Source organism: Artemia sp. Qi Xiang Cuo, chromosome 11 (assembly GCF_049724085.1).
Source record: "Artemia sp. Qi Xiang Cuo chromosome 11, ASM4972408v1, whole genome shotgun sequence".
Taxonomy (NCBI): domain Eukaryota; kingdom Metazoa; phylum Arthropoda; class Branchiopoda; order Anostraca; family Artemiidae; genus Artemia; species Artemia sp. Qi Xiang Cuo.
The window spans coordinates 64,769,423-64,796,354 of NC_142804.1; the positions used below are offsets into that span (position 1 = coordinate 64,769,423).

Below are 26,932 nucleotides of genomic sequence, written 5' to 3' on the forward strand. Positions count from 1 at the left end.
ACTTTTTTAAGAAATATAGACGCAATACAGACGCAAATCAGAGCTTTATTTTGTTCTAATTATCTTGTTAAAAATAAAAAAAAATCCACAAAATAAGTCTTTCAAAGAAAAGTAAATACCTTCATTAAACCATAGATGAGCAGGAATAAAATCAAATAATAATTTATGCCTAAAACGGAAATAAATCGCCACCAATAAATAATTAAACCCAAAAACGAATAGAAATTAGAGTAAATAATCAAGGCAAACTTGATACGAACAGAAACTACCGTAAAGAGGATTAGGGTTAATACTCCCTTAGCCATCTAAAGACGAGAACGTCATTTGTGTTTTACAAAAAAACAATTTTTATTTCGAGCTGCGTGTTTTATTTGTCATAACATTAACCAAAAATAAGAAAGAAAACCACCATAATAATCAAGATTACCGAAAAGTGTTTTTAAAATTAGATTAACCGTTAAATATATATTCATATTAATTCCTGAAAGTCTCGGGAGTTTCGGATTTATTAACGTTATAAAAGAGAAAACGTTTAAAATGAATTTTATTGCATATATGCCATTTTGACAATCATGATGTACTTGCTGTCTTTTGACTTAGTTTAATATTCCCATAAATGGGGAAAATAGTTCAGGGGACAATAGTATCTTATCATTCTTTTCAGCACTATTCTGTCCACTTCCTTAAAGCTTCAACTTAATAGCCATAGAAGTTCCTGGGTTACTGAAGATATGTCATTTTAAAAACCTGGAAGTAAATAGTGTCTTATAATTTATTCAAATATCCCCTCAACTTTTCTTGAAATTTTCAACTTAATACCCTTAGCTGCTGAGTTATTGCATATTTACCATTTTGACAACCATGATACGTATAGTGTCTTCATTACCCTCCTCACCATTCCGTGACACAATCATTGCCTATAGTGTCTCATTACCCTCCTGGCCATTCCCTGAGAGTTACAACTTAGTACCATGGGCGCCCATATGGGGGGGCTCTTGCCCCCCCCCCTGGCTGAATGTTGCTGCCTTATTTTTATATTTTTGTTCTGAGATTTCTATTATATAGCATTAAAAGTAGCAATTAGACGAAGTTTGCCCCCCCCCCTGGAATTCCGGTTATGGGCGCCCATGCTTAGTACCCTTAGGAATTCCTGAGAAATTGCAAAATATCCCGTTTGACAAACTGGATATACATAATGTATCTTGATTTAGCTCAATTTCCCCCTATATTTCCTGGAAGTTCCAACTTAATACCCTTAGCTGTCCCAGGTTTATTGCATATATGCCATTTGCATCCAAAACGTGGATGTAAATAGTATTTTAAGATTTAGTTCAATATCAATAAATAACAGTTCAAATAGGGATAAATCAATTTATTAGACAGTGAAAAAACATTCCTAAATGCTGGACATTTTGATCACGTATACAATGACCGTCATCAGAAGATATATCTGCTGATGTATATCTACTGATGAATGTCACTATAAATATGATCGAAATATCCAGCATCTCTGACTTTTTTTTACTGTCTAATAAAGGGATTTATCCCTTTTTATTCATTTATTAGACAGTGAAAAAACATTCCGAAATGCTGGATATTTTGATCACGTAGACAGTGACCGTCATCAGCAGATATATCTGCTGATGTATATCTACTGATGACGGTCACTATAAATGTGATCAAAATATCCAGCATCTCTGCCTTTTTTTTATTGTCTAATAAAAGGATTTATCCCTTTTTATCCATATATTAGACAGTGAAAACACATTCCGAAATGTTGGATATTTTGATCACGTATACAGTGACCGTCATCAGCAGATATATCTTATGATGTATATCTACTGATGACAGTCACTGTAAATGTGATCGAAATATCCAGCATCTTTAACTTTTTTTTACTGTCTAATAAAAGGATTTATCCCTTTTTATCCATTTATTAGACAGTGAAAAAACATTCCAAAAGGCTGGATATTTTGATCACGTATACATCGAGCGTCATCAGCAGATATATCTGCTGATGACGATCACTATAAATGTGATCGAAATATCCCGCAACTCTGACTTTTTTTTTACTGTCTATTAAAAGGATTTATCCCTTTTTGAACTATTATCTATCGTCATGGAAAGGCAGATTGGTCTTCGAAAATACCTAGTTCATTATCCCTTCAATATTGCCTGAAAGTTTTAACTTAGCATATGCAACTTTTGACTATTTTGAATAAAATGGCTACCTCAAAATTTTGCTCGAATGTCTTTAGGGGAAGGCAGCTAAAGAGAATGTGGGAGATTCCCCCCCCCCCCGGATTTCCAATTTTTTGTATTTCGATCCCACCCTTCCCGAAGCTAGCACCTATGTGTGCCAGCCAATGACCTTCACTAATTAAAAGAAATGTAATGACAAGTGTACCCAAAATTACTGATATTGACACGTGTGAATTTGTAAAATATGTAAGTTTAAACTGAAGAGAAAATAAGGTTTAAAACAATATTTTCCCACGAAAACTTAGATAGAATTTAGCAGTCAATTCCAGCAAAATTAGCTTACATAATTTGTCAAACCTGAAACGAGAAGAAATGATCAAGAATGAAAAAATTAAAGGTAAGATCAAGACAATTACTGTGCTTTTGCTAGAGTTTGAATAATTTCAGTTTAATATAAAACTGTGCCGAAAGCAAAGAGTATCACTTTTAATTTAAGTTGTTCAAATTTTAGCAAAACTACTACCTATATGGGTCAGTCTAAAACACAATCTGCAATATCATACCATTGCTTGATCATTTTAATTTTTAGGTGTGATAAAAATTACGTCAACTTGGGAAATCACAATTTTTAATTGATGGGGGTCCACTCCACCTTCTAACACCAAGTGTGAATCTCAGAACGCCATGTGTGCCACATTTTTCCTCTATGCTAGGCACAGTTTCCGCCGCGTTTGGCACAGTTTCTGCCACCCTTGGCACACTTCCGCCTCTCTTGGTACGCGCTGCCTGATGTACGTGCTTTTTGAAAAGGGACGCCTCCTTCAGGAGCGGGTCTAGAGAAAATCTTGCGGGGGCCCAATGTGAAAAGGACGCCAATGACCAAATCTTGGGGGGGGGGCAATGTCAGAAAGGTGCCAATAATTGACAAATTTATTTAAAAAAGAGTAAAAAAAGGAAAAAAACAAGGAACGAGGGTGTCAGAAAAAACCTTGGGGCGGGGGGCTCTGGATCCGCCACCGGTTCCCTCATTCTTAAGTCTCACAAACGAATATGTAAATCTACATGCGGATGCTGACAATCACACGTCTTGAGTGCTATCGAAACCGCCCTCAAGTCCAAGGCCGATTATAGTCATACTGGAGGATGAAATCAAAGTTACGCATGATAACACTGTCAACAATGCCTCCTGTTCATAATTGGTTGAGTTGAGTCATAATCAACTTTCAAGCGTAATCTTTATAGTCGACCAATCAGAGTGAACATTTAAGTCATAATTTGTTTTTTATTAGATAAGACCAGAGCTTGGAACAGCAGTTTCTGTATCAGGGGCGGATCCAGGATTTTTTTTACGGGAGGGGGGGCAAAATAGACTGATCCGATAAAAAGAATTTAAGGGGGGGGGGCGCAAAATAGGTTGATCTGGTAAACGTGCGTTAGGAGTCAGTTTAATTAACACAAACTTGAGTTAATAAAGTAAATTACGCTACTTTATTCTACGCTAGGGGGCGCGCCCCCTCACCCCCTGGATCCACCACTGTTCTCTATCCGTATGACGAATCTAGCAAAAGACAAAACATTAACAGGTAATGCTTGGGGTTGGGAACAAATTAGTGTTGGCATATAGACTTTTCAAACCAATGCCTTGCAATTTAAAATTCTTACTTCGGTAGAGCAAGTTTGATGTTAAAATCAGGAAAAACCTACACAATTCATAATTTTTTTTTCCACAGGTTTGACTACAGGGGCACGAACTACGAAGGGAGGAGGGAAAATCCCCCTCCCTTAGATTTCAAAAATAGCTTTGTTTGGTTTCTTCATTGAAAATTCTAAAGATTCTTCCTTGATTTTGAAAAAATAGCTTTTTTGTATCTCTAAAATTAAACAAATGAAAAAATGGAAAAAAGTTTGAACATTTTAAACAAGACAGTGTTTTGCACCCATTATACCCGAATGTTTCTATTTTACATTTCTTTAGAATTAAAAATGGAAAGGCAGTGTGGTCAAGAAATCATTTTTATATCTTTATTAAAATAAATCCTCCCCCCAAAACTCACGCCAATTGCCCCCCCCCCCTATGTGGTTATGGTCTGGCTCAGACATTAGTAGTAATAGATTCACCTGGTTCTCCGTAAAAACAGGTGTTCAATTTAATAAAATTAAGAAGTTTACTAAAGGATGAAAAAACATACAAGAAGCTATCGTATAATCCAACAGACTCTTTTACAAATAAGTTTAAGAAAGAATTGAAGTGCATAAAGGATGAAGGAAAAATTACACCTCAACTGTATTACAAATGCCTGCCACGCAGTTCTTTGTGCCCTAAATTATATGGACTTCCCAAGATTTATGAGCCTAACCTACCATTATGACCAATTGTGTAAAATACAAGGTCGCCAACAAGTGTTTTGAGCAAATTGCTAGTGTCAATCTATAAACCACTTTTGTCTAGATAAATTTTATATATTAAGAATTTCTTCGAATTTAGTTGAAAAACTGAAAAAAGTATAAATTTCTTCGAGTTTTTTGCTTTCAAGCTTCGACATTGTATCAATGTACACAAATACTGATGTAGAAGCAGCCGAAACTCTTCTAGAAGGAAAGTTCTTAAGAAATTTGGATTTGATTAGTGGCAAAAAAGATTTAGAAGTTTCTGTAATTATGAATTTAGTAAGGTTGTGCAACAAGTTCTCTTATTTTTTTCAATTTAGAGGGGAGTATTTCGAACAAATAAATGGTTTACCTATGGGGGCCCCTTTATCCCCTTTATTAGCTAATATTTTTGTGGAGAATATTGTAACAATTGCGTTAGATTCATATTTTTTAAAACATATTTTCTGGGGCCGGTATATGGATGACATTATTTCAGTATGGGATTATGGGGAGGAGGAATTAAAAGGATATTTGGAACATCTTAATTGTTTGTGAGGGGATTTAAAGTTTACTGTTGAATTTGAAGAGAAGGGGAAACTTCCTTTCCTTGATGTTCTTCTTTTGAAAAATGAAAATAGTCTGGATTTTAAAATTTACAGAAAACCGACAAATAACAATAGATTTTTGTCTTATAGTTCCGGTCACGCTTGCCGAGTAAAAATCGGCTCGATCATTTCTATAACTGATCGGATTCTTAGTATTTGCTCTCCAAAATTTGTTGAGGATGAGTTGTCTTTTCTAAGGAAAATACTAATAAGTAACATGTATCCAGAATGGTTAATTAACCAGACTTTTTCAAAAAGAAGAAAAAGGTTTCTAGAGATTTCTAAGGAAGTCTTGGAGACAACTCGGGAGACGGATGTTTTTTGTTCCTTACCATATGTACCCGGGTTAAGTGAAAAACTTAAAAGAATTTTACAAAGCAATGGTCTAAGTGTAGCTTTAAAGAGTAATAATACTTTGGGTAGTTTTCTACATTCTGGGAAGGATCTACCTTCATTGGGGCAACAAAGTGGGGTTTATCAGATCCCATGTACTTGTGGAAGCTCATATGTGGGACGTACTAACCAGAGTTTGGAAATGAGATTATTACAACACAAAGATTCTATTTCTTCGGCTTTAAAGCAAGATTCTAAGTCTGGAGATTTCACTTCAGCCCTTTCGGAACATATTTTTAACTTTAGAGATACTTTCATTTCGTTCAAGAACGTCTCTTTGATTTTAAAGAATCAGGACTTACAGCAAAATTTTGTCGGAACATTTGAAATAAATACAATCCCATTGCAGATTACTGTTTTGAGCAGGGATAAAGGTAAATTCGTGCTGAACTCGATCTTTGATAGTTTATTAAATTCTGATAGAGTAAAGTTCAATTCACCCAATGTAGTTTGACCTTTGTGCAAATGTTATATCATTGAACGCTAATGAACCGAATCCAAGAAGGTCAAAGAGAATAGCTTCCGCCTTTGCTTTGAAAAGAATTAGAGATTCAAACACTATGTAGTGTTATTTGATTTAGTATATAAACTTTTGTTTTAAATTATTTTATTTTAGTTTTACCACTGATGACGGTCACTGTATATGTGACCGAAATATCTGGTATTTTTGTGAATTTCTATCACTGTTATAAAAAACACTGTCTATTAAAAGGATTTTATCCCTATTTGAACTTTTATTTATTTTCTAATTTAGATTTTTTCTTTGAAAGCTTTAGAGACAAAGATGTATTCGCCATGGTTATTCGACAAAAATTTGACAAAATTATGAATTCCTTTCTTTTTCAGCTTTCCAGAAACAAATAAATGGTTCAGACAAGGTTTATTCATGTTTTTCTTTTGGTCTCCATGACAAGCTTATTAGTAGCACATGATAGAGCGCTTCCCCATGGAGTTCGGCAGCCAAGTACTAGCTTATGGTGGAAAAACTTATTCCAATTCCTCAATAAATACAGCAATTCTGATTTAGCTTCTTTATCAAAAGGTAGTACATCAATCACAAATTTGACTTTTGGAAAAAAGGAAATATTTTTTTTTAAGAAATAGTTTTATGTTACTTAACCTTTTATTCTTCTTTATTCTAGTTGGTTAGTTTTTACTCATGTCCGTTTAGGCTACTCGTGTTCGTTTTTATTTCTTTAATCCTTGACATATGAACACATTTTTTAAGTTCGTAATTGTTTTCATTTAATCATTTCCTTTTTTTTATCGAGGTTGCAGCAGTATTCGCAACTTAGTACAGAACAAAGCACTGCCATTTTAGCCTAAGCTTAAAGAAAAAATAATTTTTTAAAAAACTGCGTTTGTCAACTGTCAAACCCAAAATTGTCGCTGTCAAAAACTGAAGGTTTACAGTACTCCCTTTGGACAACAAGTAAGATTGCATTCAAGCATCTATAGCATTGCTGTTTCTGTTTTCCCCAGGGGTGATCGTATCGTATCAGTGGTCGTGGAATATTAAGGGCCGTTTTTTAGCACTAAGATCTTACATCTAAGATCTTTCTGCAAAGATTATCGTTTTTTAACTCATCTTTGTTCTAAGATCTTACAGCTCACTAATGTTAGGAAAAAGTGTGAAGGACGCCACTGTTCTTCCATATAGATGAGAGAACTTTGATGATATACTCATCATTAGGCCCGTTTTTTAGCACTAAGATCTTACATCTTTCTGCAAAGATTATCGTTTTTTAACTCATCTTTCTTCTAAGATCTTACAGCTCACTGATGTTAGCAAAAAGTGTGAAGACCGCCGCTGTTTTGCCATATAGAACAATGATGAGAGAACTTAGATGATATACTCATTATTGTTCTCAGACCGCTGATCAGAGCAGAATGATGAAAGACGTTTGAATAAAAACGACAAAAGATTTAAGATCTTTGTTAAAAGTTTTCAATTTTAAGCTTTTTATTACAAAAGTTTTAAGATCTTAGAACTTTTATGAGTGAAAAAACGCCCCTATTGTAGAAGGTCTTATTTTAACAGAATTGAGTGTCCTTCTATACAGGGGAATAGATTGTGCCACAGCGAACTGTTGTTTTTCTCCTATTTTGTCCCGAAGAACATCAGTTTTGGCCTGAGAAATAAAGAGTCCGGGAGAGCTATTCGATTTTTCATGATCAAAAACCCTTAAATGAAGTTTTACAGTTATCCATATAGAGAACCGAAGGAAATGGTATTTTAGCGTGGGTAGCATGACTGTTGTCTTCTTCCCCCCAGGTAGTCTTATGGTACCAGTGGTAATAGATTATCATGAGGGAGCTCATTTGAACGGAAAATTAAGATTCTAAAGCTTTTATTAAGTCATGAAAGAGATCGCACCATAAAACAATGCTATTTTCTGCCACAGAACAACAATTTTGGCCAACTGGGTCCCAAAAACTAATGAGTAAAGTTTTCAGATAGCAAATCTACTGAAAACTATTTGAAAGATACATATATATTCCATACCTCCCCAAAAAATACCCTCTGAAAAAATCTCAGTTTTATACGGCTTTTTCAATTATTTGTTTTCATACGCGCGCGTGCCTCAGATAATAATCCTCAACCCACGGTACAGTTTCCTGAAGTATCCCCCTCCATTCTTCCCTTATTCTCCCATTCTTAACTTATTAGTCAATGATGTATGTGTACTATGTCTTAGCATTATGTGGAACAATGATGTATGTGTACAATGAGTGGGCATTATGTGTACATGTGTGTGTACAATGACTGGGGACTGGGCATTACCAGGTGTTTTCTCATACAGGGTAAAAACTATCAAACACAAGTACTTAACAAGTGTCAGTCAAACAAGTGCCTAAAACTATTATTTGACAGTTCCATTCAAAAACGTACTTCATATCCTCCTAATAGTTTCAGAGTTATTAATATTTGAAGACTATCATTGCCATTACTTCATTTGTTCTTCTAATCTTAGTTTTATGACTTATCTTCATATTCTTCTAAAGCTAATGTCGATGCTAGTGATGTAAAATTACCGTAGAATAAAAACTTGGTAAATAGAATTGGTAAAATAAGGTAAAACATGGTAAAATTGGTGTTTTAGAGTTGCCCTGTAGCTACAAGACCAGTTTAGCATTTACTTCTTAAGCATCAGTTTTAGCTTTTAATTAAATTTTTTAATGATTTTGATTTTCCTGGACTTAAAGAAGATCAAATCCCTTCATCTAGAGTCTCGTCAATTTAATTAACAGTCTAGTTTATCCCTTTGGTTAAGCACATTTCTGATGCGTGTTTAAAGTTTTTCGTGTCCCCTTCATAAACAAGTCCTGGATACGGCCCTGAGGATTATATATCAATTTAGGATTATATATCAATTTTTGTCTCCACCCCCCCCCTCGTCTCTCCCTTAGAACTAATTATGTATTCATGTGAAAATCTTCCAAAACAACTGCTGAAACACAAGGATCGTTAAACTAGAATAAGAATTTCTTAAAGACACTGTAGTCGGTAAAAACTCATTCGCTAGCAATTGATTGAAATGTGGTACCTGAAGAAATGTGGGGAAGGGAAGCAGGAATGGTGTGTGAAAGCACAGGACGGCTGGCCCCCAACCCCCCATTGCACTTGCTGGCTGAAGGACATTTTTCAACGTTGTAACATCCCAAGTTCCAATTTTCATGTTCTTTAAATCATTGAAATTATTTTCGCCTCAGGAAAAGCAATGATCCCGGATACCAGTGCAGGATGGGGATCACTTCTCAAGTTTACACCGAAGTGCTTAAGCCGGCTTAGAACCGGCCAGCAAGAAGTCCCTGGGACCTCCATGAATGGAGGCTTTGTGCAATCCTGGCCCCATCTTGGTCACAATATGGTTTTCAGCACTTGGCGATGCTCTTCTATCAACAAGAGTCAAAATCCTGCACAGACAATCTCCAACCTAATACTTCCAATTCATTATTTATTCATGCCTACAAACAATATGCTACTATGGGGAGGCCGCCCATAATATATAAATTAGATTGGAAGAGGTTTTTCAGCCCGAAGACGTCCGTCAAAACATACCAAGCCCAGAAGAATTGTCCATTAGTCAGAATCCCGTGCGAATACTGTGTCGTTTACTAGGCTACAATTTCCTTGAGGGGCGCCCACTCCTCAAGTGGGTATAGAGTTGACCACAAGGTCCCCGGTCTTGGAGTTACCCCGAAAGGATCAAGGCAGCCCTTTGCAGAGGTCGTTGTCCATAGATCTGGATCTTACGCCCTGCCGCAGTTGTCCTTCTATAGAGGATCCTCTCCCGATGGTGTTTTGCATCACCATGCAATTTAACCCATTACTGGGAGAAGGTTTGTAACTCATGGGACTTGTGAACAAACCAGTGGGCCCTTTTGAGTGTACATTTGAGGGGCCTTCTTCCTCCTCCGCCTGTATTTATGACCCCGGGCGAGGGTGCCCCAGTTTCTATTACGGACCCCCAGGGACAAGGTCCCCTCGCCCTTGGTCCGTGCCTCCTACATACAACAGATACGAATTACCCAGAGAAATTATTATTCTAATGATAAAAACTTCAAATTTTTTCTTCCCAGCCTCTGTGAATCTACTCCTCCGGAGACTATTCGTGACAGTAGCCTCCAAAACCGGACCTTCTATTATCCAACGTTGCGATAATGATTGTTATTATATTAAAATCACTAGTTGATACTGTGTATTTTCAATAAAAAGATTTATTTCAGAGATATATAAAAAGATTTGTCACCAAATCTGCAGAAAGTAAAAAATAATTATTTTACCGTTAACTGGATCATGGATCTTTTGGATCATGGCTGACCAGTGAAAGTTGGTCAGACCTTTATAATTCTAATAGCCTTGATGACAAAATTTTGATTTTTCACAAAAAATTAATTGATTCCTATTCATTATGTTTCCCAGAAAAAAAAAATCAGAAAGTGCTCCAGCGATAAACCTTACATAAATAATCACATAAAAATATTAATCCGCACGAAAATAAGCTTATTTAAGAGGGGTAATTTAGACGAAGCAAATAAGTTAAGAAAGGAATTAAAAAGTCAAATTAGAAAAGCTGCCCGAGCCTATTATAAACATAAAATTAAATACTTGTGCCATGATAAACCAAAGAACTGGTACTCTGAAATTATAAAACTTACCGGCAAGAGTCAAGAACAACTAAATTTTTATATAAATGAACCTCCAAAGACCACAGCTAATAACCTCAATAAGTTGCTGGCTTCTATTGTCCAGAGTCTCCCACCACTATATTACGCATTTCCAGATATTCCTGATCCTTTTTCACTCCTACATATTTCTCCACTTGATGTTTTAAAAAAAATTGAAAAACTAAAACGATCAAGCATTTGTCCTTTAGATTTTCTTGTTACTCTGATTAAAGCTGTCAGTGATTACCTATCAAAACACCTATCCACCCTTTTTAATGAAATTACCGAATCTGGACAGTTCCCTCAATATTGGAATCAAGGCTTTATTACCCCAATCAAAAAGAAAAATGGGAAGCCTGGCTTAGATGGCATTCGTCCTATTACCCTCACCTCCATTTTTTCAAAATTGTATGAAAGTTTTCTCGCAGACTGGCTTAAGATGAAAGTCCTCCCCCTCATTGATCGTAGACAGTTTGGTAATCTCAAATCCACGTCAACCTCTCATTACCTGATCCATCTTGTTGATACCATGGGTAAATTACTTGAAAAACCTAACACTTGGCTTAATCTAATTTCTATTGATCTTCAAAAAGCTTTCGATTTGATTAACCACAATTTACTCATAGATAAACTTATAAATGAATTCCACATTGAAACTTTCCTTGTTAAGCTCGTTGCCTCTTTTCTCTCTAATAGATCTCAAGCAGTTAAATATCTAAATTGTTTCTCAGATCATCTCCCCATATTTAATGGCATTCCTCAGGGGACTATTCTAGGCCCTCTCCTTTTTTCTCTTATGATTAACAGCCTTTCAACCCTTTATGACAATAGATGGAAATTTGTCGATGACTTGAAAGTTTTAGAGATATGTCATAAAAACATCTTTAGCAACCCAATAGGCATACTCCAAGATATTGCCTGTGAGGCCTCTTCCCTTGACATGACAGTTAACCTTTCTAAATCCGCAACAGTCTCAGTAAGTTTCCTTAAATCCCATCCCCTTTTTCTTGCTCCTATTCCTCCTGAAACTTCTGTCACATCTCTTAAACTCCTTGGTATTACAATTTCTTCCAATTTAAAATGGGATGCCCATATAAATAATATCCTACGACAAGTAAACTTCTCGCTTTCCCTCCTTAAACTTTTAAATAAATTCAGTTGCCTCCAATCACATTTACTACAAGTATACATTTCTTTTGTGCTTCCCATATTAGAGTACGCTTGTCCTGTGTGGCACCCTGGCCTCTCTAATGAAGCAACACAAAAAATTGAAAATGTCCAAAAGAGAGCTCTAAGAATTATTTTTAAAGAGGGCATGATACCATATTTGCATTTGTCAAATATTTCAAACCTAGAGACCCTCGAGAGACGAAGAAATAATTTGTGCCTCCGTTTTGGTAAGTTGGCACTTTTGAACCCCCGTACTGCGTCCCTTTTCCCTGATTACCATGTACCTGATAGAAATCGTCCTCCACGAACTGTGTCCCAGCCTATCCCCACCTTATCTCCCATTCTTTGTATTACCTTGCGGTATAAGAAATCTTTTATCCCTTTTTTACTGACATAATAAATAGTGATTAATTTGTACATAAATTTTGTCCTTTCTCTTATATAATAAAAGAAACAGCTCGTTTTTCTTTATACTCTTTTTTTTTTGTTCCCTATCCCCTTTTTATGTTGTTTTTTAAACATTTGGTAATGTGTATATTATTTATTTTCAGTTTTATCAGTTTTTATCTTTTTAACTAGTTGCCATTTTGCAGTTTTTAATATAAGTGACATAGGAATCATATAGCATTCCAATATTTAATTATTTTTTTATTTTTTTGCATTGGTTGCCAATTTTTTAGTTGTTGTGCTTTTGTTATGATTTTCTTGCTTTTTTTTTTTTTATGGACTTCGAAATTCGAATTTGGCCCTTCAGGGCTTGTGATATTAATTTCTCGAAATAAATATATCTATATATCTATCTATCTATCTAAATGAAAAAATATAATTTTTTAAAGAGTAAAAATGAGAGGATTGAGTGGTGTGTAGTAACTTATGAAGTTATAACTCCATCAAGCCTACTTTCCCCAGTTAGGCTCTGTGGACAGTGAACTTCGGTGCAGCTAGTCAGGGCAAAGAATGGTAAAAATAAAAAAAACATATTTTATGACAAACACCGTCATCATTGTCCTCACTGACGTCATCATCATTTCCAGCTTCTCAACTACTGCAAACATCATCATCGCAAACAAATCTATCAATATAGTCCATACTCTGATTGTTTATCTGTATTTTTATGGAAAAAAAAAGCTGTTGACCTTACTCAGAGCTCTTAAGCGTTGTAGATGCAACAGTGACCTCTTTGCCACTATGGTTTCTTAGGAGAGACTACGTACTTGCCGTGTTCTTTATCTTATGAAGCAATACCGTACATGGTGAATTCTTGTATGGTGTAAGTAGCAGATCCATGGGGATGGCTCTCCCTTGTCTAAAATGAAGCTACTTTGTTTCTGTTTAGTCTGTTATGCTAAAATGTCATACAGCGAAATCACTTTCTCAAAATTCCGAATTTACAACTTTCGATTCAAGATGCCAGCTAGTTAAACCCCTGCCAAACTTCTAGTTAATAAGACGAGCAGCGCATTGTTAAGTAACTGGCGGCACCACAAATCTTGCTACAGAAAAGAAGAAGAAACATGTTTGGTTACCATCACATTTGCTGAGGAGAGATAAAGTATGCAGAGGCATTGGCCCTTCCTTATTTTATTAAGCAATGATGAGGCGACAGTCATTGGCGTCGTTGGGGGGGGGGGGGGTGGAGGGGAGGCAGATACCAACCCACAATAATTTGGAAAAAAACTATAATTTAATAAGTAGCTTTAAATCTGATGCTCGTTTTAAGTGTCAAATTCGCTCTTTAATTTGAGCAGATAATTTCTTTTTTATCAATCCATGCTCGTTTTTAACATAAGGAAAACGAGAAAAATAGGGGTCCATTATACTTCACAATATGTTCCACAGTAAGATTTTTCCAAGTAAACTGCCTTTGAAACCTTATCATCAAGTAAAAATGTGAGCCTAGTTAATGGTAAAATTGAAAACTATCCTATGCTTCCGGTTTCGCTACATTTGCTCAGGTCAACTTTCAAAAGTGGAAATGAATACACGCTCTATACCTGTAAATAGGACAGAAATGGAATCATTGAAGAATAAGAAGGTAGACATACAGTGAATATAATTTCCTGAATGAATAACAAACCATTGAAAAAGAAAATAAGGCTTAGTGCTCTTTATAATGATATCGTACTATGACTAGATAGGTCAATTGGGTTGTAGTTTTGTCACGGAATTTGGGTAGAAGCAGATCCGCCCCAGGAATCATTTCATTGTTTTAATTTGTATTTCCAGTATTTAATTGAAACTTCGATTCTCTTATTTGTCATTGAAGTGCCTAATAAGCGCTGATAACATCCTATTCCTTACGTTTTGGATTTACAAACTAACCCACAAATGTAGAACTGCCTCTATGTACAATACTATGCTGACTTCTCTTTATTTTTGCTTTTCTAAATATTTCTTTTAACCAGCTCCAAAGAAAGAATTGACATAAATGTGCTAAGAATTATGACTGAAATTAGTCGCATTTCACACAACGCCAGCGCTAAGCGTGGGAAATTTATCTCTGCATCAGCATGCTATACGAAATGTCTGCTGAGAAAAGAATAAAGTGAATTTAAATAAAATATGTATTTTTTTCTCTCAATTTAGAAATTTAGCGTGCACGTATAAGTGGTACCAACCCATTCTCTTTTTCTATTGTTACCAGTTTTATCATGCGCAATTAAGAGACCGAGCTTCCCTTGTGAAGGGAATTATAAACATAAAAACGATATTCAGTGTAACCCCTTCCGGAAATGTATGCCTCCCATACCTGATTTACACAAGAAAACATTTTGCGTAATTTTCAAGCTCTAGGAATCAATTTTCACATCCAATTGGTATCCCTGGCAATTTTTAATTAATTTAAGGTTTCTGCCGCAATAATGCCACGATTTGTTTGGATTTTCTGAATATTCTTTGTCAAACAATGCCCAACGGATAAGGTTAATAATTCTGACCTTAACTTTTTCAAATACTTTCAAATTTGTGGGGAATATTTCACTATATAATGTTACACAATCTGTGCGCTATTTGTTAACATAAATCAGCAAACCCACAAACAAATTAATTTAATAACAGATCCTAAATAATATATTTCAATAAAGCACATATATTAAAAGTTAATTGCAACAAATTAAGTCAAAATTCATTCAAAATTACAAACAAATGAGCAGCGCGATGTCTGGGCTATTAGAATAGAGCTTGGCTCAGTTATGTGATTGAATATCCTGTACTGGGCACGGGGGTGGGGGAAATGGAGAGGGATATGTACTGCAGCATTAATGGAAAATCTGACTGAAAAAGCCGAGTGTATACGACATTTCTCTTTGCCCACCCAAAACCTTGTTTACGCTATACTACTGTCGTCTGCAGCAGCTCATTGCTGATAATTTTAGCAAAAAGCCAACCACCAGCACTTATATTTATGACTGTTTAATGTATGTTTTTTTTTTTTTTTATAATGTATTGAAATTCACCAAGTAGTGTGTTTGCTAAATAGCTACTTTTCTTCATAACCACTTGAATGGCACCTTCTCTTGCCCCCCCTCCCGCAATGAAAATATTGTAGCTACGCCCCTGCTAGCAAATAGACAGTTTTCGTCATTTAACCCCCACCTCTTAAATTGTATCATTTTTTTTATTTGGTTTTCTTTCATGCTAGGTGACCAACAGCTACAAACACCGCTTGAACCAAAATCAAGAAAGGGAAATGAAATGGAAATTCCCTTAGATGAAGACTTTTCCGATTACGCAGAAGTGGCCGAATTATCTGACAGAAACTATAACAAGCGGAACAAGAATAAAAACTTAGACTATGGTCACATGCGATTTGGAAAAAGAGGTCAATATCTTGTATAAGAAGGAAATTTGTTACTGTTCATTGATAAGTATTTTTGTTAAAGCGCAATCAGAATAAAAGTTACTCATCATTCACAAACTTGCTATTTTCTACTTCTTAGGGACACAAATAAGGAGGATCAGTCTCTGAGACTTTGTGTGGGAGGCAAAGATGGAATGTACAGGGGGGAGAGATGCTATCTCAAATAGGCCCGGAAGACCCAAACTCCTGCAACAATTGAGGTTTAAAACCCTTATGTTTTCTTTCGTTGAAAATTTAGAAAATGTAAAATACACCCTTTTGTTTTTGGACAGAACAATGTTTTGTAATCAAGCAATTTTTGAATGGTAAATACAATTTAGTGAAGGTAGAAGTGGAAGAAAATAAACTTCAAAATTTCAATGAACAAGTTTCACCATCAACCCTTCCACCCAGAAACATTAGAGCCTAAATATATATATTTTTGACCCCTCCCCCTCATCTTAAAAAGGCTCGAGGAACAAGTTTACTGGTTTTTCCAAAGGGACCCTCCCCTAAACAAATATAAAAATGGCTAGAAAATGGGATTTTCCCAATTTCGACCACCCCCAAGCATGGGATCTGTGCTTAATTTTAGTTAGAAAAAAGTATAAGGTGACATTACTCTGTCTATTCCGTCCCAAATAATATTCTAAAAATAAATGAAACCATGCGGAAATGCTGGTAGTCCGGCATGTGTACAATAGCATGGTAGACACTAAGAGATAGTAAAAAACACCAAGAATTTTAAACTCCAAATTATATGTGAAAATTCACCAGGTAACCTTAACCAGAGAAGTAGGCTATGTGTTTACTGGCACCAAGTAATTCTTATTTGTCCCTAAAAATAAAAACAAGTCAAAGAAATGGAATTTCAAAAGAAAAATAGAAGAAAACTAGATCATGTTCCTTGAGCAATGTGAAGCATTGCAGGAACATTTACTGACAAAGTGTTATAGGAGCAGCATTTTGGTTTTCTTATTTGTCACTGTTTAAAAGCAGTATTTGTAAGCCCCCCGTAACCTTTTGTTTTCTTCAAAAGAAAGGGGATTGTAGTGAGGCGATTGATCCGAAAATTCGCACAAATTGAAAATCCTTGTACGATTCTGATTCAAACAAGGTGCAACATACCTATTATTCTACAAGAAAGTTGGCAGCAAGTTTGATTGTTGGCCTACTTTGATTCAAACAAATTCAATAATTGCAGGATTCTGGTTCAAATAAAAGCAACATACCTACATTTCTTACCAACGTTTTGTGCATTCTAATTTCAAATCTAAGGACTTTAATATGCTCTACTATAAACTAAAAGCTATTTTACTTAATGCTGATCTTTTTAAATGGGGAATCCACCACACACCCCTATGTAGAAATTTTATCAGACCTTGGAAAATGCACAACATGTTCTCTTTGAATGCAACCCAAGGGATCAAGATTCGAGGAGACTGAGAAATTACTGTCATCAATTGAAGATCCCCATATCATTTGATGCTCTTATTAATTGCTCTCTTTCACATGATTTGGAAGCCACAATCTATAGGTTGATGATAATGATCCTAAAAAGATGCCATTATTACTAGCCGTACGCTGACTGTAATCAACTAGCAGATATTCTTTGGGATATGGCTAGAATAATTCATAAACAGTGAAAAAACGAAAAAAATAGTTAAAAAGAGAAAAACGAGGATTGTACAAGCCAGTGAAAAATGTGGACTAAAGTGCAAATATTTCGGTCAAGACCTCCACTTGACTGTCCTTAGTGCACAATAATAAAATAAAAATTACTAATAAAAATCCAAGGATACTATAAAAAAATTTTCAAACCTTAAAATAAAGCAGAACTAAATTTTGACAACACTTTCCATGTAACAGTGAAAGGGTAACTGAATAAAAAAAATACTGTGCTGAATGGGAATTCAATTTTTTAATTTATACAGAGCATTTTTAAAAGCTAAACGCTTTCCGGGTAAAACATCATCACAGATTAGGTTAGATTGCAAAATGTGATTTTTTTTTATTTAAGTAAAAACGATCAGAATTAATTAGTTCATTATAAATGGGGCTTAAAGAGGTTTCTCCAGTGTCTCTATTGAGAGCTACCTTTCGGTGAATGCACTTTTTTTTTTTATCTCAACTGCCTCCCTGAAAACTTGGATGAGACCTGTAATAGCGGCGATAATGGAGGTGTTATAGAATAAAACTCAGAAATGGTGGTCTCAGAAATTATTTATAACCAGTGAATGTTTTCCTGGAATTTCAAAGAGGTGAATGGACCTTCCATTGGATCCACCAGCCTCGCAAAGTTATGAAGAAGAAGATTTCTGCAAAAAACTTAGTGATGAAGGGGCAAGAGGCTGTCAGAAGAGTTGCAGAGCCTCTTTGTGCCTCTTGCAATACAGACTGAAAGTACTTGCATGAATTTACTTCAAACAAGGCACATATGGCATACCTTTCTGTTAGAATGTTGACAGGGAAAAGTAGAGGGGGTGGCTACCTTTTCCCATCATACATATCCCCAATTTTCCTTGAAAAACACCACTTCAGTTCACATGCTGTAGACCCTACCCCACGGACAATCAAAAACCTTCCTTTTTGGCTATATATGAGTTGTGTGCAGCTTTCCAACACGGAATAGAAGGATGAAGATCTGGTTTAGAAGGGAAATGAAAGTTTTAATATCAATGTTGGGTTCTAATTGAAATTTATGAGCATATACATATAATTACAAAAATTAAAGTATCATGATTAAAGAGATTTACCATACCTGGATTTTAATAGATAATTGACTTTACTTTTCATTGGATAATGATTCAGACTAGTCTTAGAAAAGATATATTTCAAACAATTTAATAAAAAAAACAACAAATATATCTAGTTCAAAGCCTAAAATTTCACCTACAATAAAAAAGTAAAATTGGCTAACAGAAAATGCACCTAATCATCATGCATTACATATGATGTGTATATATCATACCCTAATGAAATGGTATTATCATATAACACTCTGAAACGAGTCGGTAGTATCCAGAAGTTAATAAGTTGTGCTGGAGGCCATACAATCCATTCAGCAGCATACAGCCTCAGATATTTAGATTTCACGCTGTCCATTATTTCACTCCACTTATGACCATCTAAGCTTCCAATTAAAACAAAGTAAGTAAATATCAGGAAAGGTGAAAATAAACACTGGTCAAGCATAAGCTTTTTAAACACCACTTTTGCCCCTCTCCCAATAAATTTGTTATCTAGATACAAATACCAATAGTGACAAATTACTCCAACAACAGCACCAGCTATTGACATTTTTAGCGTTCTCTCCTTCTCCCATTTTGAAAGTTTTGTAGTTATGTGTTTCTCAATTTGTTGTTCTAAAATATCACCAGTTCCTGATAATCCTGCTGATATCCCAATGTTTGTTGCAAGCAAGTATTTGCTAAACAACAACTCACCGGTTTTCTTTATTTGATATATAAATGCTCTTGCAGGAAGCATCTAGAATAAAGAAAGATGTTAAATCAATTATCTTATATAACACACTTACACAAAAGGATTCCCCAATGATTGGTCTTAATACAGCAGCTGAGCAGAAACTTATTTTGGAAAGAAGATATTTTTCAAAACAGGAAAAAAAAACAACAATAACTTACAAGAAACTTGTAAAAAATTATGGAATGGAGAAGGGTCAAAGACCAGTAGATATATTTGAGGGAAAATTTTTCCCTCAATGACTGTCTTTCACAAGTAAACCATCTCACCTACTTCTGGAGAGCTGTATCTACTTGTATCGCTGTTCATCAAGATCTGTTAATTGTACATGGAAATTTGTAGAATTTCAAAAACAGGGGGAAACCATGCTCAAAAAGGGAAACAATCTGAAGGAAAATTACTGTGGTAACTCAAGATTTCCAATTAACCTATACTAAAGGTTTCAGAATATCCATAGTTGTTGTTTTAGTGTTAGTGATATGACTAAAAGTCTCCAGAATGTAACTGTGTCATTATTTGCAGATGACACTGTTGCTATCAGCATTGCAAAGACGGAAGAATTAATCCTGACATAAATAACAGATAATGTGGATAGGTTGCGTTCCTGGTTGAGAGAAGATAGGCTTAAGTTTAATCTTGGTAAGTCAAATTTTGTCATTTTTTCCCAATCTCCTGTTATTCATCCTTGGATTCATGAAATTGTAATGCAATGTGGAATTTTAAAACAGGCTTTATTGATTAAGTACCTGGGGGTTCATATTGATGAGACTTTATCATTCAAGTACCATGCACAGTCTGTGAGTAAGATTTTGTCTCGTAACCTAGGTATAATGAGAAAACTTAGGCATCTTCTCCCGACATATGTCCTACACCTCCTTTATTGTTCCCTTATCCATCGAGATATTCTGTACTGTAGTAATGTTTGGCTTGGTACATTTGCTTCCATTGTCTGGCCTGTACGAGTTCTTCAAAATAACGCTGTTTTTTTGTTGGTTGGCCTCAGTGGCGGATCCAGGGGAGGGGTGAGGGGGCGCTCCCCTAATGTAGTCTAAAGTAGTTTAATTTACCTAATTAACGCAAATTTACGTTAATTAAACTTGCTCCTAATGCAAGTTTATTGGATCAACCTATTTTGCGCCCCCCCCCTGAAAAAAAATCCTAGATACACCCCTGGTTGACCTGCAACCCCTGGTTTCAGTATGGAATGTCTACGAGCCAATAAGGATACTGCCAGCTTCTGGACTACAAGAACTATATACACTTTTGTTTATTTTTAGACTTCAACATGGAACAAATCTTTCATGTTTTGACAGTTTAGTTACTTTGAGATTCATGATCCATAATTAAGACACTCAATTATCTGGAGGAATCAATACTCCATTGATTGTTTTGGTCCGGTCGACGTTTTCTGTGCTTCATAGTGGGATTAGAAGTTGGAATCATCTAGATCAGAGCATTAAAAATAATTGTGATATTTCTATGTTTAAGAGTGCAATTCAAAAAATCCTTTATATTAAGTATAAATTCTAGTTCTTTTGTTGCTTGCTTTTTCTTTTTTTGGGGGGGGGGGGCAAACATAAAGTAGCTTATTATGGCCTCTTGGGGATTGGCCTTAAAAGTAATGTTGAGTATGTTTTGTTTTGTTGTAAGGTTTGTGGTACCAAATAGCATGTATGATTTGTCCTAGTTTTTTCATAATTTATTTAGTCTTGTATTATTTCTTAATGTATCGTAGTAGCTTATTATGGCCTCTCGGAGATTGACCTTAACAGTAATGTTGAGTTTGTTTTGTTTTGTTGTAAGGTTTGTGGTGCTGAAGGTTTGTGGTGCCAAATAGCATGTATGATTTGTCTTACCTTAAATTACCTTAAATCACATGTCCAGCAAGATAAGGTGACATGAGCCTCCTATGGAACATCTTGCTGGTGGTGTGACATGACTAAGGTTTGGCAACCCAGTTCAAGTGTTCAACTCCTTTCTTGAATGCATTTATGGTTTGGGACTGGATGGTGGCTTCAGAGAGGCTGTTCCAGTAAGAGACAGCATGTAGAGAGAAGAATTGCCGGCACTACTGTTGATGGCAACGGGGGACTTGGAGCTTCTTTGTGTGACCTCTTGTTGTACTTGCAAGGGATGAAGAGAAAACTTGACTTGCAGGGTTGTTTTCTAGTAGTTTGCAAGTTGTGATTGCCTCTCCTCTCTTTCTTTGATATACTAGGGTGGGGAGTTTGAGGGATACAAGGCATTCCTCATACAGCTTGTCTTGTAAAGCTGGTATAAGCTTTTTTGCATGCTTTTGGACACTCTCTAGTGCTTTAAAATCCATTTTATAATGGGGAGATGCTAAGGTCATTCCAAATTCCAGGTGTGGATGTACAATAGCTTTGAACAGCTTCTGACCTCACACAGCTTTCTGGTAGTAGCATAAACATTCATTTTATGAGCCCTAGGGCTTGGTTTGCTTTAGCAAGTTGAGCTTGTGTGTGGCTGTGGAACTTGAGTTCATCATTGACAATAACCCACAGGTTCTTCTCCTCACTTACAGCTTTAAGTAAGTAATCTCCAATATGGTAAGATTGTCTAGGATTGTTGTGTCCAAGATGCAGGACTTTGCATTTTGACATGTTGAACTGCAAACCCCACTGAGATGACCATCTAGATAGTTGATCTAAGTCTTCCTACATCATTGAGTGATTGGGGCTAATTTGGGTCTGTCCTAAGAGCTTGCAATCGTCAGCATATAGTGTCAGTGAGTTGTAATGACAGGAATTTCCGTTGAATGAAACAGTTTTACCAATGGCATCATAAACTACTACCCTCTGAGTTCTTCCAGTAAGAAAGGCTTCAATCCAGGCAACTATATCCTCATGCACCCTGTATGCTTCCATTTTCAGGAGAAGAAGTTGATGCTGTACTTTATCAAAGGCTTTTGTTTGATCAAGCAATATGATATCCACTGGAAGGTCATCAACCAAGAGTCTGGTCACAAGGTCATATGTCTCAATGAGATTTGTGTTGATTGAGAGACCTTTATGGAAACCATACTGACTTTTTGGAAGTGACTGATTTCTTTCTAGGTGAGAGACCAGTATGTCATTTATGATGCTCTCAAGGACCTTGCATACACCAGAAGTAAGACTTATAAGGCAATAATTACTGGCTTGATCCTTTCTCCCTTTCTTGAATATGGACTTGATGTTGGCCTGTGTCCAGTCACTTGGGAGCACTTTGGAAATGAGTGACATCCCAAGAATCACTGCTCATTTTTTTCATAATTTATTTAGTCTTGTATTATTTTTTACTGTATTTTTGCCACCCCTTTGACAAGTTTTTCTACTTCTTGGGTGGCTGTTAACACTGATTTTTTTTTTTTTTGGTTTAATAGATTTATTTCTCTCTCTCCAAGGTCTTAAATGAAAAACGCAAAATTTGCATTCCCTCTAAGAAATTTGATGAAAAATACATGATTATTTGTTTGTTCTTTATCTTCATTGGAGATTGCAACAAACCAGTCATTCTAGAATGTTGGGAGAGGTTTCATTTGAATAGAGATTTTGAGTTCACAGAGGGCAACTAGGGTCTTTCAGCCAAAGATTAGCCCTCATCATCAAAATTTGAAGGTAGTTATTATAATCACAAACATCAAAACACATATATGTATAAACATATCTTTAAAGAGTGTATGACTTATACAGCCATAAGGAAGGATCTAAAATTATGGAGGATATCTCATTTCCTAGAAGGTTCATAAATAAATATTTTAGTCAAGAATATTTCAAGGTTACTGTAATTGCAATAAAAATGTTAGAATTTTCAACCTTACTGGAATTTGGATCACACTAAAATATTATTTGAAATAATTTTATGATTCTAAGTTCCTTTACTCTTTTATGTAAATGAAAAATATACACAAAATAACATATCCTAGGCCCAAGGGCTATATGACGTAGTGGTACATTTGACTTTAATACTATGAACATAAGCTTTCTAGTTATTAGCACTAGAATCAGTCCAGAGAAGAGCAACAATATGCAACAAAGGCTTATATGATGTCCCACATCAATCCCATGTTCAGAGACATCAACTGCCATCCCTAGCTTATTGTTACAAACAAGGTGATGTGATAACAGTATACAAGCTAATGAGTGCTGAAATTGGCTTTTTTCAACATGACAACTCAAAAGAAAGCTTGTAGTAACCCTGCAAAGCCTTTCTGGAAACAAGCAAACACCAAGTAGAGGAGCAAATTCTCCTCCAGTACATTTGTCAGCCTGTGGAACTCCCTAAGAAAAAGAACATTGACCTCTACCAGTGTTGATATGTTCAAGTTGTTGGTAGACAGGGAGTGGCTGAAAAAAACATGGTGTATTTCTTGGGACACCACAGATGACACACCCTGCTACAATCACTAAGCTGGCAGCAGGGTTTTTAATAGCATAAATGTTTTTTGTTTTGTTTTTTTTTGGGGGGGGGAAGGGGGAGCAAGAGATTTTACTGACTGGCTGGTTATTTTTACTAACTGTTTTTTGTCAATAATTAGCATAAGGTTTTGAATACAATATGGAAAATCACTGCACAAGTCAGTAAAACTGCTGCATTTATCCACCAAGATCCAGATTTTGGTACATATCAGTTCACTATTTTAATGTTGTTTATTTAACCAAATGCAAAATTGTGGCACCATCTATAAAATTATGGCAGGAGTTGGTAAAACTGCTTTGTTTACTGACCAAGTTTGAAATTTCTGTAGATAACATGACAGTATTTTTGTGGTCTTTATTGAACCAAACAAAGAATTTTAGCAGCATCAGAAAAATCATGGCACAAAGTGCCATGATTTTACTGACTTCTTTTTATTCCAAGTGACCAAAAACGCTGGGGGGGGGGCAACTCCCCCCCCCCCCATATGTGACAGCCTTGGATGGCAGATACAGGAGTTAGTCCTGTTACTAGCAGGTGTGACTTAAGGTAATATTAATTTAAAGAAACTTTTTCCACAAAGAAAGTTTTCTAAAGAAAAGTAAAGAGCTCCATTAAGCTCATAATGAGCAGAAATAAAGTCAAATAATCTTCCAAGTTTAAAACCAACACAAATCACTATCAATAAATAAATGAAACCCAAAACAACAGAAACTACAATAAATTGCCAAGTCAAACTCAAAATGAGTAAAAATTAACATGCGTAGGGCCAATAACCCCCAAGCCTTTTCAAGACCAGAACATAATTTGCACTTTATTGAAAAAAAAAATTACCATGCATTATCAGTTTAATTGACATATACTGATATTTATTCCTTAAAGTTTGGATCATTTTTTATTTATGAAAGTAAAAAAATTTAAAATGTATTTTGTTTTCAGCAAAGCCCAAATTATGTTCTGATTTGATTTTAAGATTAAGATTATTGATGTTAAGATCATTTGACTTGATTTCTGCTAATTTTTGGCTTAATGCAGCTCTTCACTTTTCTTTGAGAAACTTGTTTTGTGGAAAAACTTTTATTATAGCCTATTAATTTTGGTCAATATCAACCAAATCATATTATTGAGTTAGGATTAAAGTGAATACACCATTTGGATGCCTTTTTTTATGCTGATTATGAATATAATAAGCATTTCTATCGGAAATGAATTTTAGCCCACCCACCCCCCCTATATATGCCAATTCAGGGTTTGGTATCGTCTATATAGGGGGGGGGGCTGAAATTCATTTCTGATAGAAATGCTTATTATATTCGTAATCAGCATAAAAAAAGGCATCGAATGGTGTATTCACTTTATTCCTAACTCAATAATATGATTTCGTATATATTGACCTTAATTTCTGTTCATTTTTTAATGACATGGTATTTTTGATGGAAAAAAATAATATTTTATTTTTATGGATTTGATTCTTATAGAAAAAACTTTTCAGATTTTTCTATAAGAATCCATAGTTTGGGTTGTTATTTGTATGTTGCAGAAACTTTTTCAAGATATTTTAATCCTGATTTTATTTATGATGTAAATGGAAGGTCAGTTTAAGCATTACAAGGATGAAAATCCTTAATTTCGCTCCAAGCTGCAATTTAAGTTAGTCCTACATAATATAGGCTAAACCAATTACCGTGCTTTAACCGAAATAAAAGTAAGAATGAAAACCGAGATATCAAATTATTTTTGTTTCAACAACATTTGCACTCAGCTCAGATTAAAGCATGTAAACAAAATTGAATTTTTCGAAATTCCTGACAGGGACAGTGTTGATAACTTAAACCACTTGCTTTCAGATTTTGAACCAATAGTTCAAAATTTATTCTTAATTTGGCAATATAAAAGTTGCATTTTAAAAATTAATAACGTGCAGCAATCAAAGACGAAATAAAGGGTCAACATACATGATTTTTGAGTCAATTAGAGATCCTGGAATAATTATATATGTGAGTTCCCATTAAGTTGTTTGTTCAGTAAATTTTTAAATGATATCATTGCTTAAGTTGGGATAAGGTGAACAAACTTGGCATACTTAATGCCTTTTTTATGCTCTTTTAAAACATAATGATCACTTCGGCATTATTATACAACTAGGCATACTAAAAAAAAAACTACAAAATTCTGAAAATAAATTAAAAAAATACTTAGATTGTTCCTGAAAGCACTTTCCTTTACTTCAACCCCACTCCCTAATGTGCCAATTTGACAGTCTGTAAATATAATGTTGGTCTTTATGACAACCTCCCCATGGGTGTAGGCAGCATATTGTCTAGGGGGGGGGCAGTTGATAATGTAATGGAGTTTTATCAACTGCTTTTTCATCCATAGGCTATCTAATGTAAATTTGAAGGTCTAGAGGGGGGGGGGGGCAGCTTGTGAACCAATTTTTGATGAGAAATAAGCAAAAAAAATATTGCAAACCCAAAAATCAGTAGTCTTGTAAATAGCATTTGGCTGTAGTCGACCCCAAGCTTGGGGCTATATCCAACCCTATACAAGGGGGGGGGAAGGAATCTGATATGTTTTTCAGGATGGTGACCAGTATCTTTAGAAAGAAGGTTAAAAGGTGTATTAAGTTTGATGTACATCTTTTGCTAAGCAAATTAATTGAGCAATGGACAAGCTTACCAAAATTTGTGACAAGTCTTGGAAGTTTTGTTTATGTAAACAGAATCACAAAATGTTTTGCCCTGTCTCTGCCTCCTCTACTGCCTAGATATAGCCTTAAAGTATAGACAGTACAGTCAACTTTTAATTTTCTAAATTAATTTATTAGCTAAAAGATGAGAATACTCCTTGATGTGCCTTTAAAGCTTTTTCTGGATATAACAATTACTAACCTTGCAAATGCACCTCAGTGCTCCCTATTGGGGCTGGATATAGCCCTAGGCTGTATATTGCATTATTTATTGTGCTTTTCTTGTAGTGAGTCAGTTTGTAATGCCAACTACAGGCAATTAATAAATAATAACAAAAAAAAACCAGAAAATCAGCAGACTTTTATGAAAACTAAATACATTGTGTTCATTTGTCATGATCCAAAGAAAAATTGACTTGTTCAAGTATTAGATAGTTTCTAATTATGGCCCCAGACCTGCTTTAGGGGAGGAAGAGGGCTAGGAGTAAGTAAGTTTTCCATGTCAGTAAGTAGCCTATCCAGAAAGAGTTAAAATCTACATCAGTAGTATGTTTATTTTCCAGCTAACAAAGTAGTTGAGGAAAGGAAACA

The 26,932-nt window shown here is 35.3% G+C and overlaps 3 protein-coding genes across 10 annotated transcripts in view; 2 read left to right on the top strand and 1 right to left on the bottom strand.

Annotated features, from left to right (window-relative positions):
• LOC148947246 (uncharacterized) overlaps positions 1-16,921 on the top strand; it is a 40,899-nt gene extending 23,978 nt beyond the window's left edge. Inside the window, exons 2-3 of the mRNA XM_089097343.1 lie at positions 6,417-6,612; positions 15,553-16,921. Of these exons, the coding sequence (XP_088953469.1) occupies positions 6,435-6,612; positions 15,553-15,749 (375 nt within the window). The 5' untranslated portion in view covers positions 6,417-6,434 and the 3' untranslated portion in view covers positions 15,750-16,921. The remainder of the gene's footprint in view (positions 1-6,416; positions 6,613-15,552) is intronic.
• Positions 16,922-18,569: 1,648 nt separating this feature from the next.
• Positions 18,570-25,439, bottom strand: LOC148947247 (mpv17-like protein 2). The gene is made up of 2 exons (XM_089097345.1): positions 25,337-25,439; positions 18,570-19,239 (listed from the first exon to the last, which is right to left on the bottom strand). Exon 2 carries the CDS (start codon positions 19,237-19,239, stop codon positions 18,682-18,684), a length of 558 nt encoding a protein of 185 aa, XP_088953471.1. The 5' UTR covers positions 25,337-25,439; the 3' UTR covers positions 18,570-18,681.
• Positions 25,440-25,569: 130 nt separating this feature from the next.
• LOC148947248 (zinc-regulated GTPase metalloprotein activator 1-like) overlaps positions 25,570-26,932 on the top strand; it is a 261,597-nt gene continuing 260,234 nt past the window's right edge. For 7 of the 8 annotated variants that reach the window (XM_089097347.1, XM_089097351.1, XM_089097346.1 and 4 more), the window contains exon 1: positions 25,574-25,649. The gene's annotated coding sequence lies outside the window, so the exon portion shown is untranslated. Of the gene's footprint in view, positions 25,650-26,932 lie in introns of all 8 variants that reach the window. The other variant, XM_089097348.1, reaches the window with a different exon arrangement.

Bases quoted from the DNA above. Each gene is read 5' to 3' on its own strand.
- LOC148947247 (XM_089097345.1), bottom strand. From the start codon at position 19,239: ATGCTTCCTGCAAGAGCATTTATATATCAAATAAAGAAAACCGGTGAG.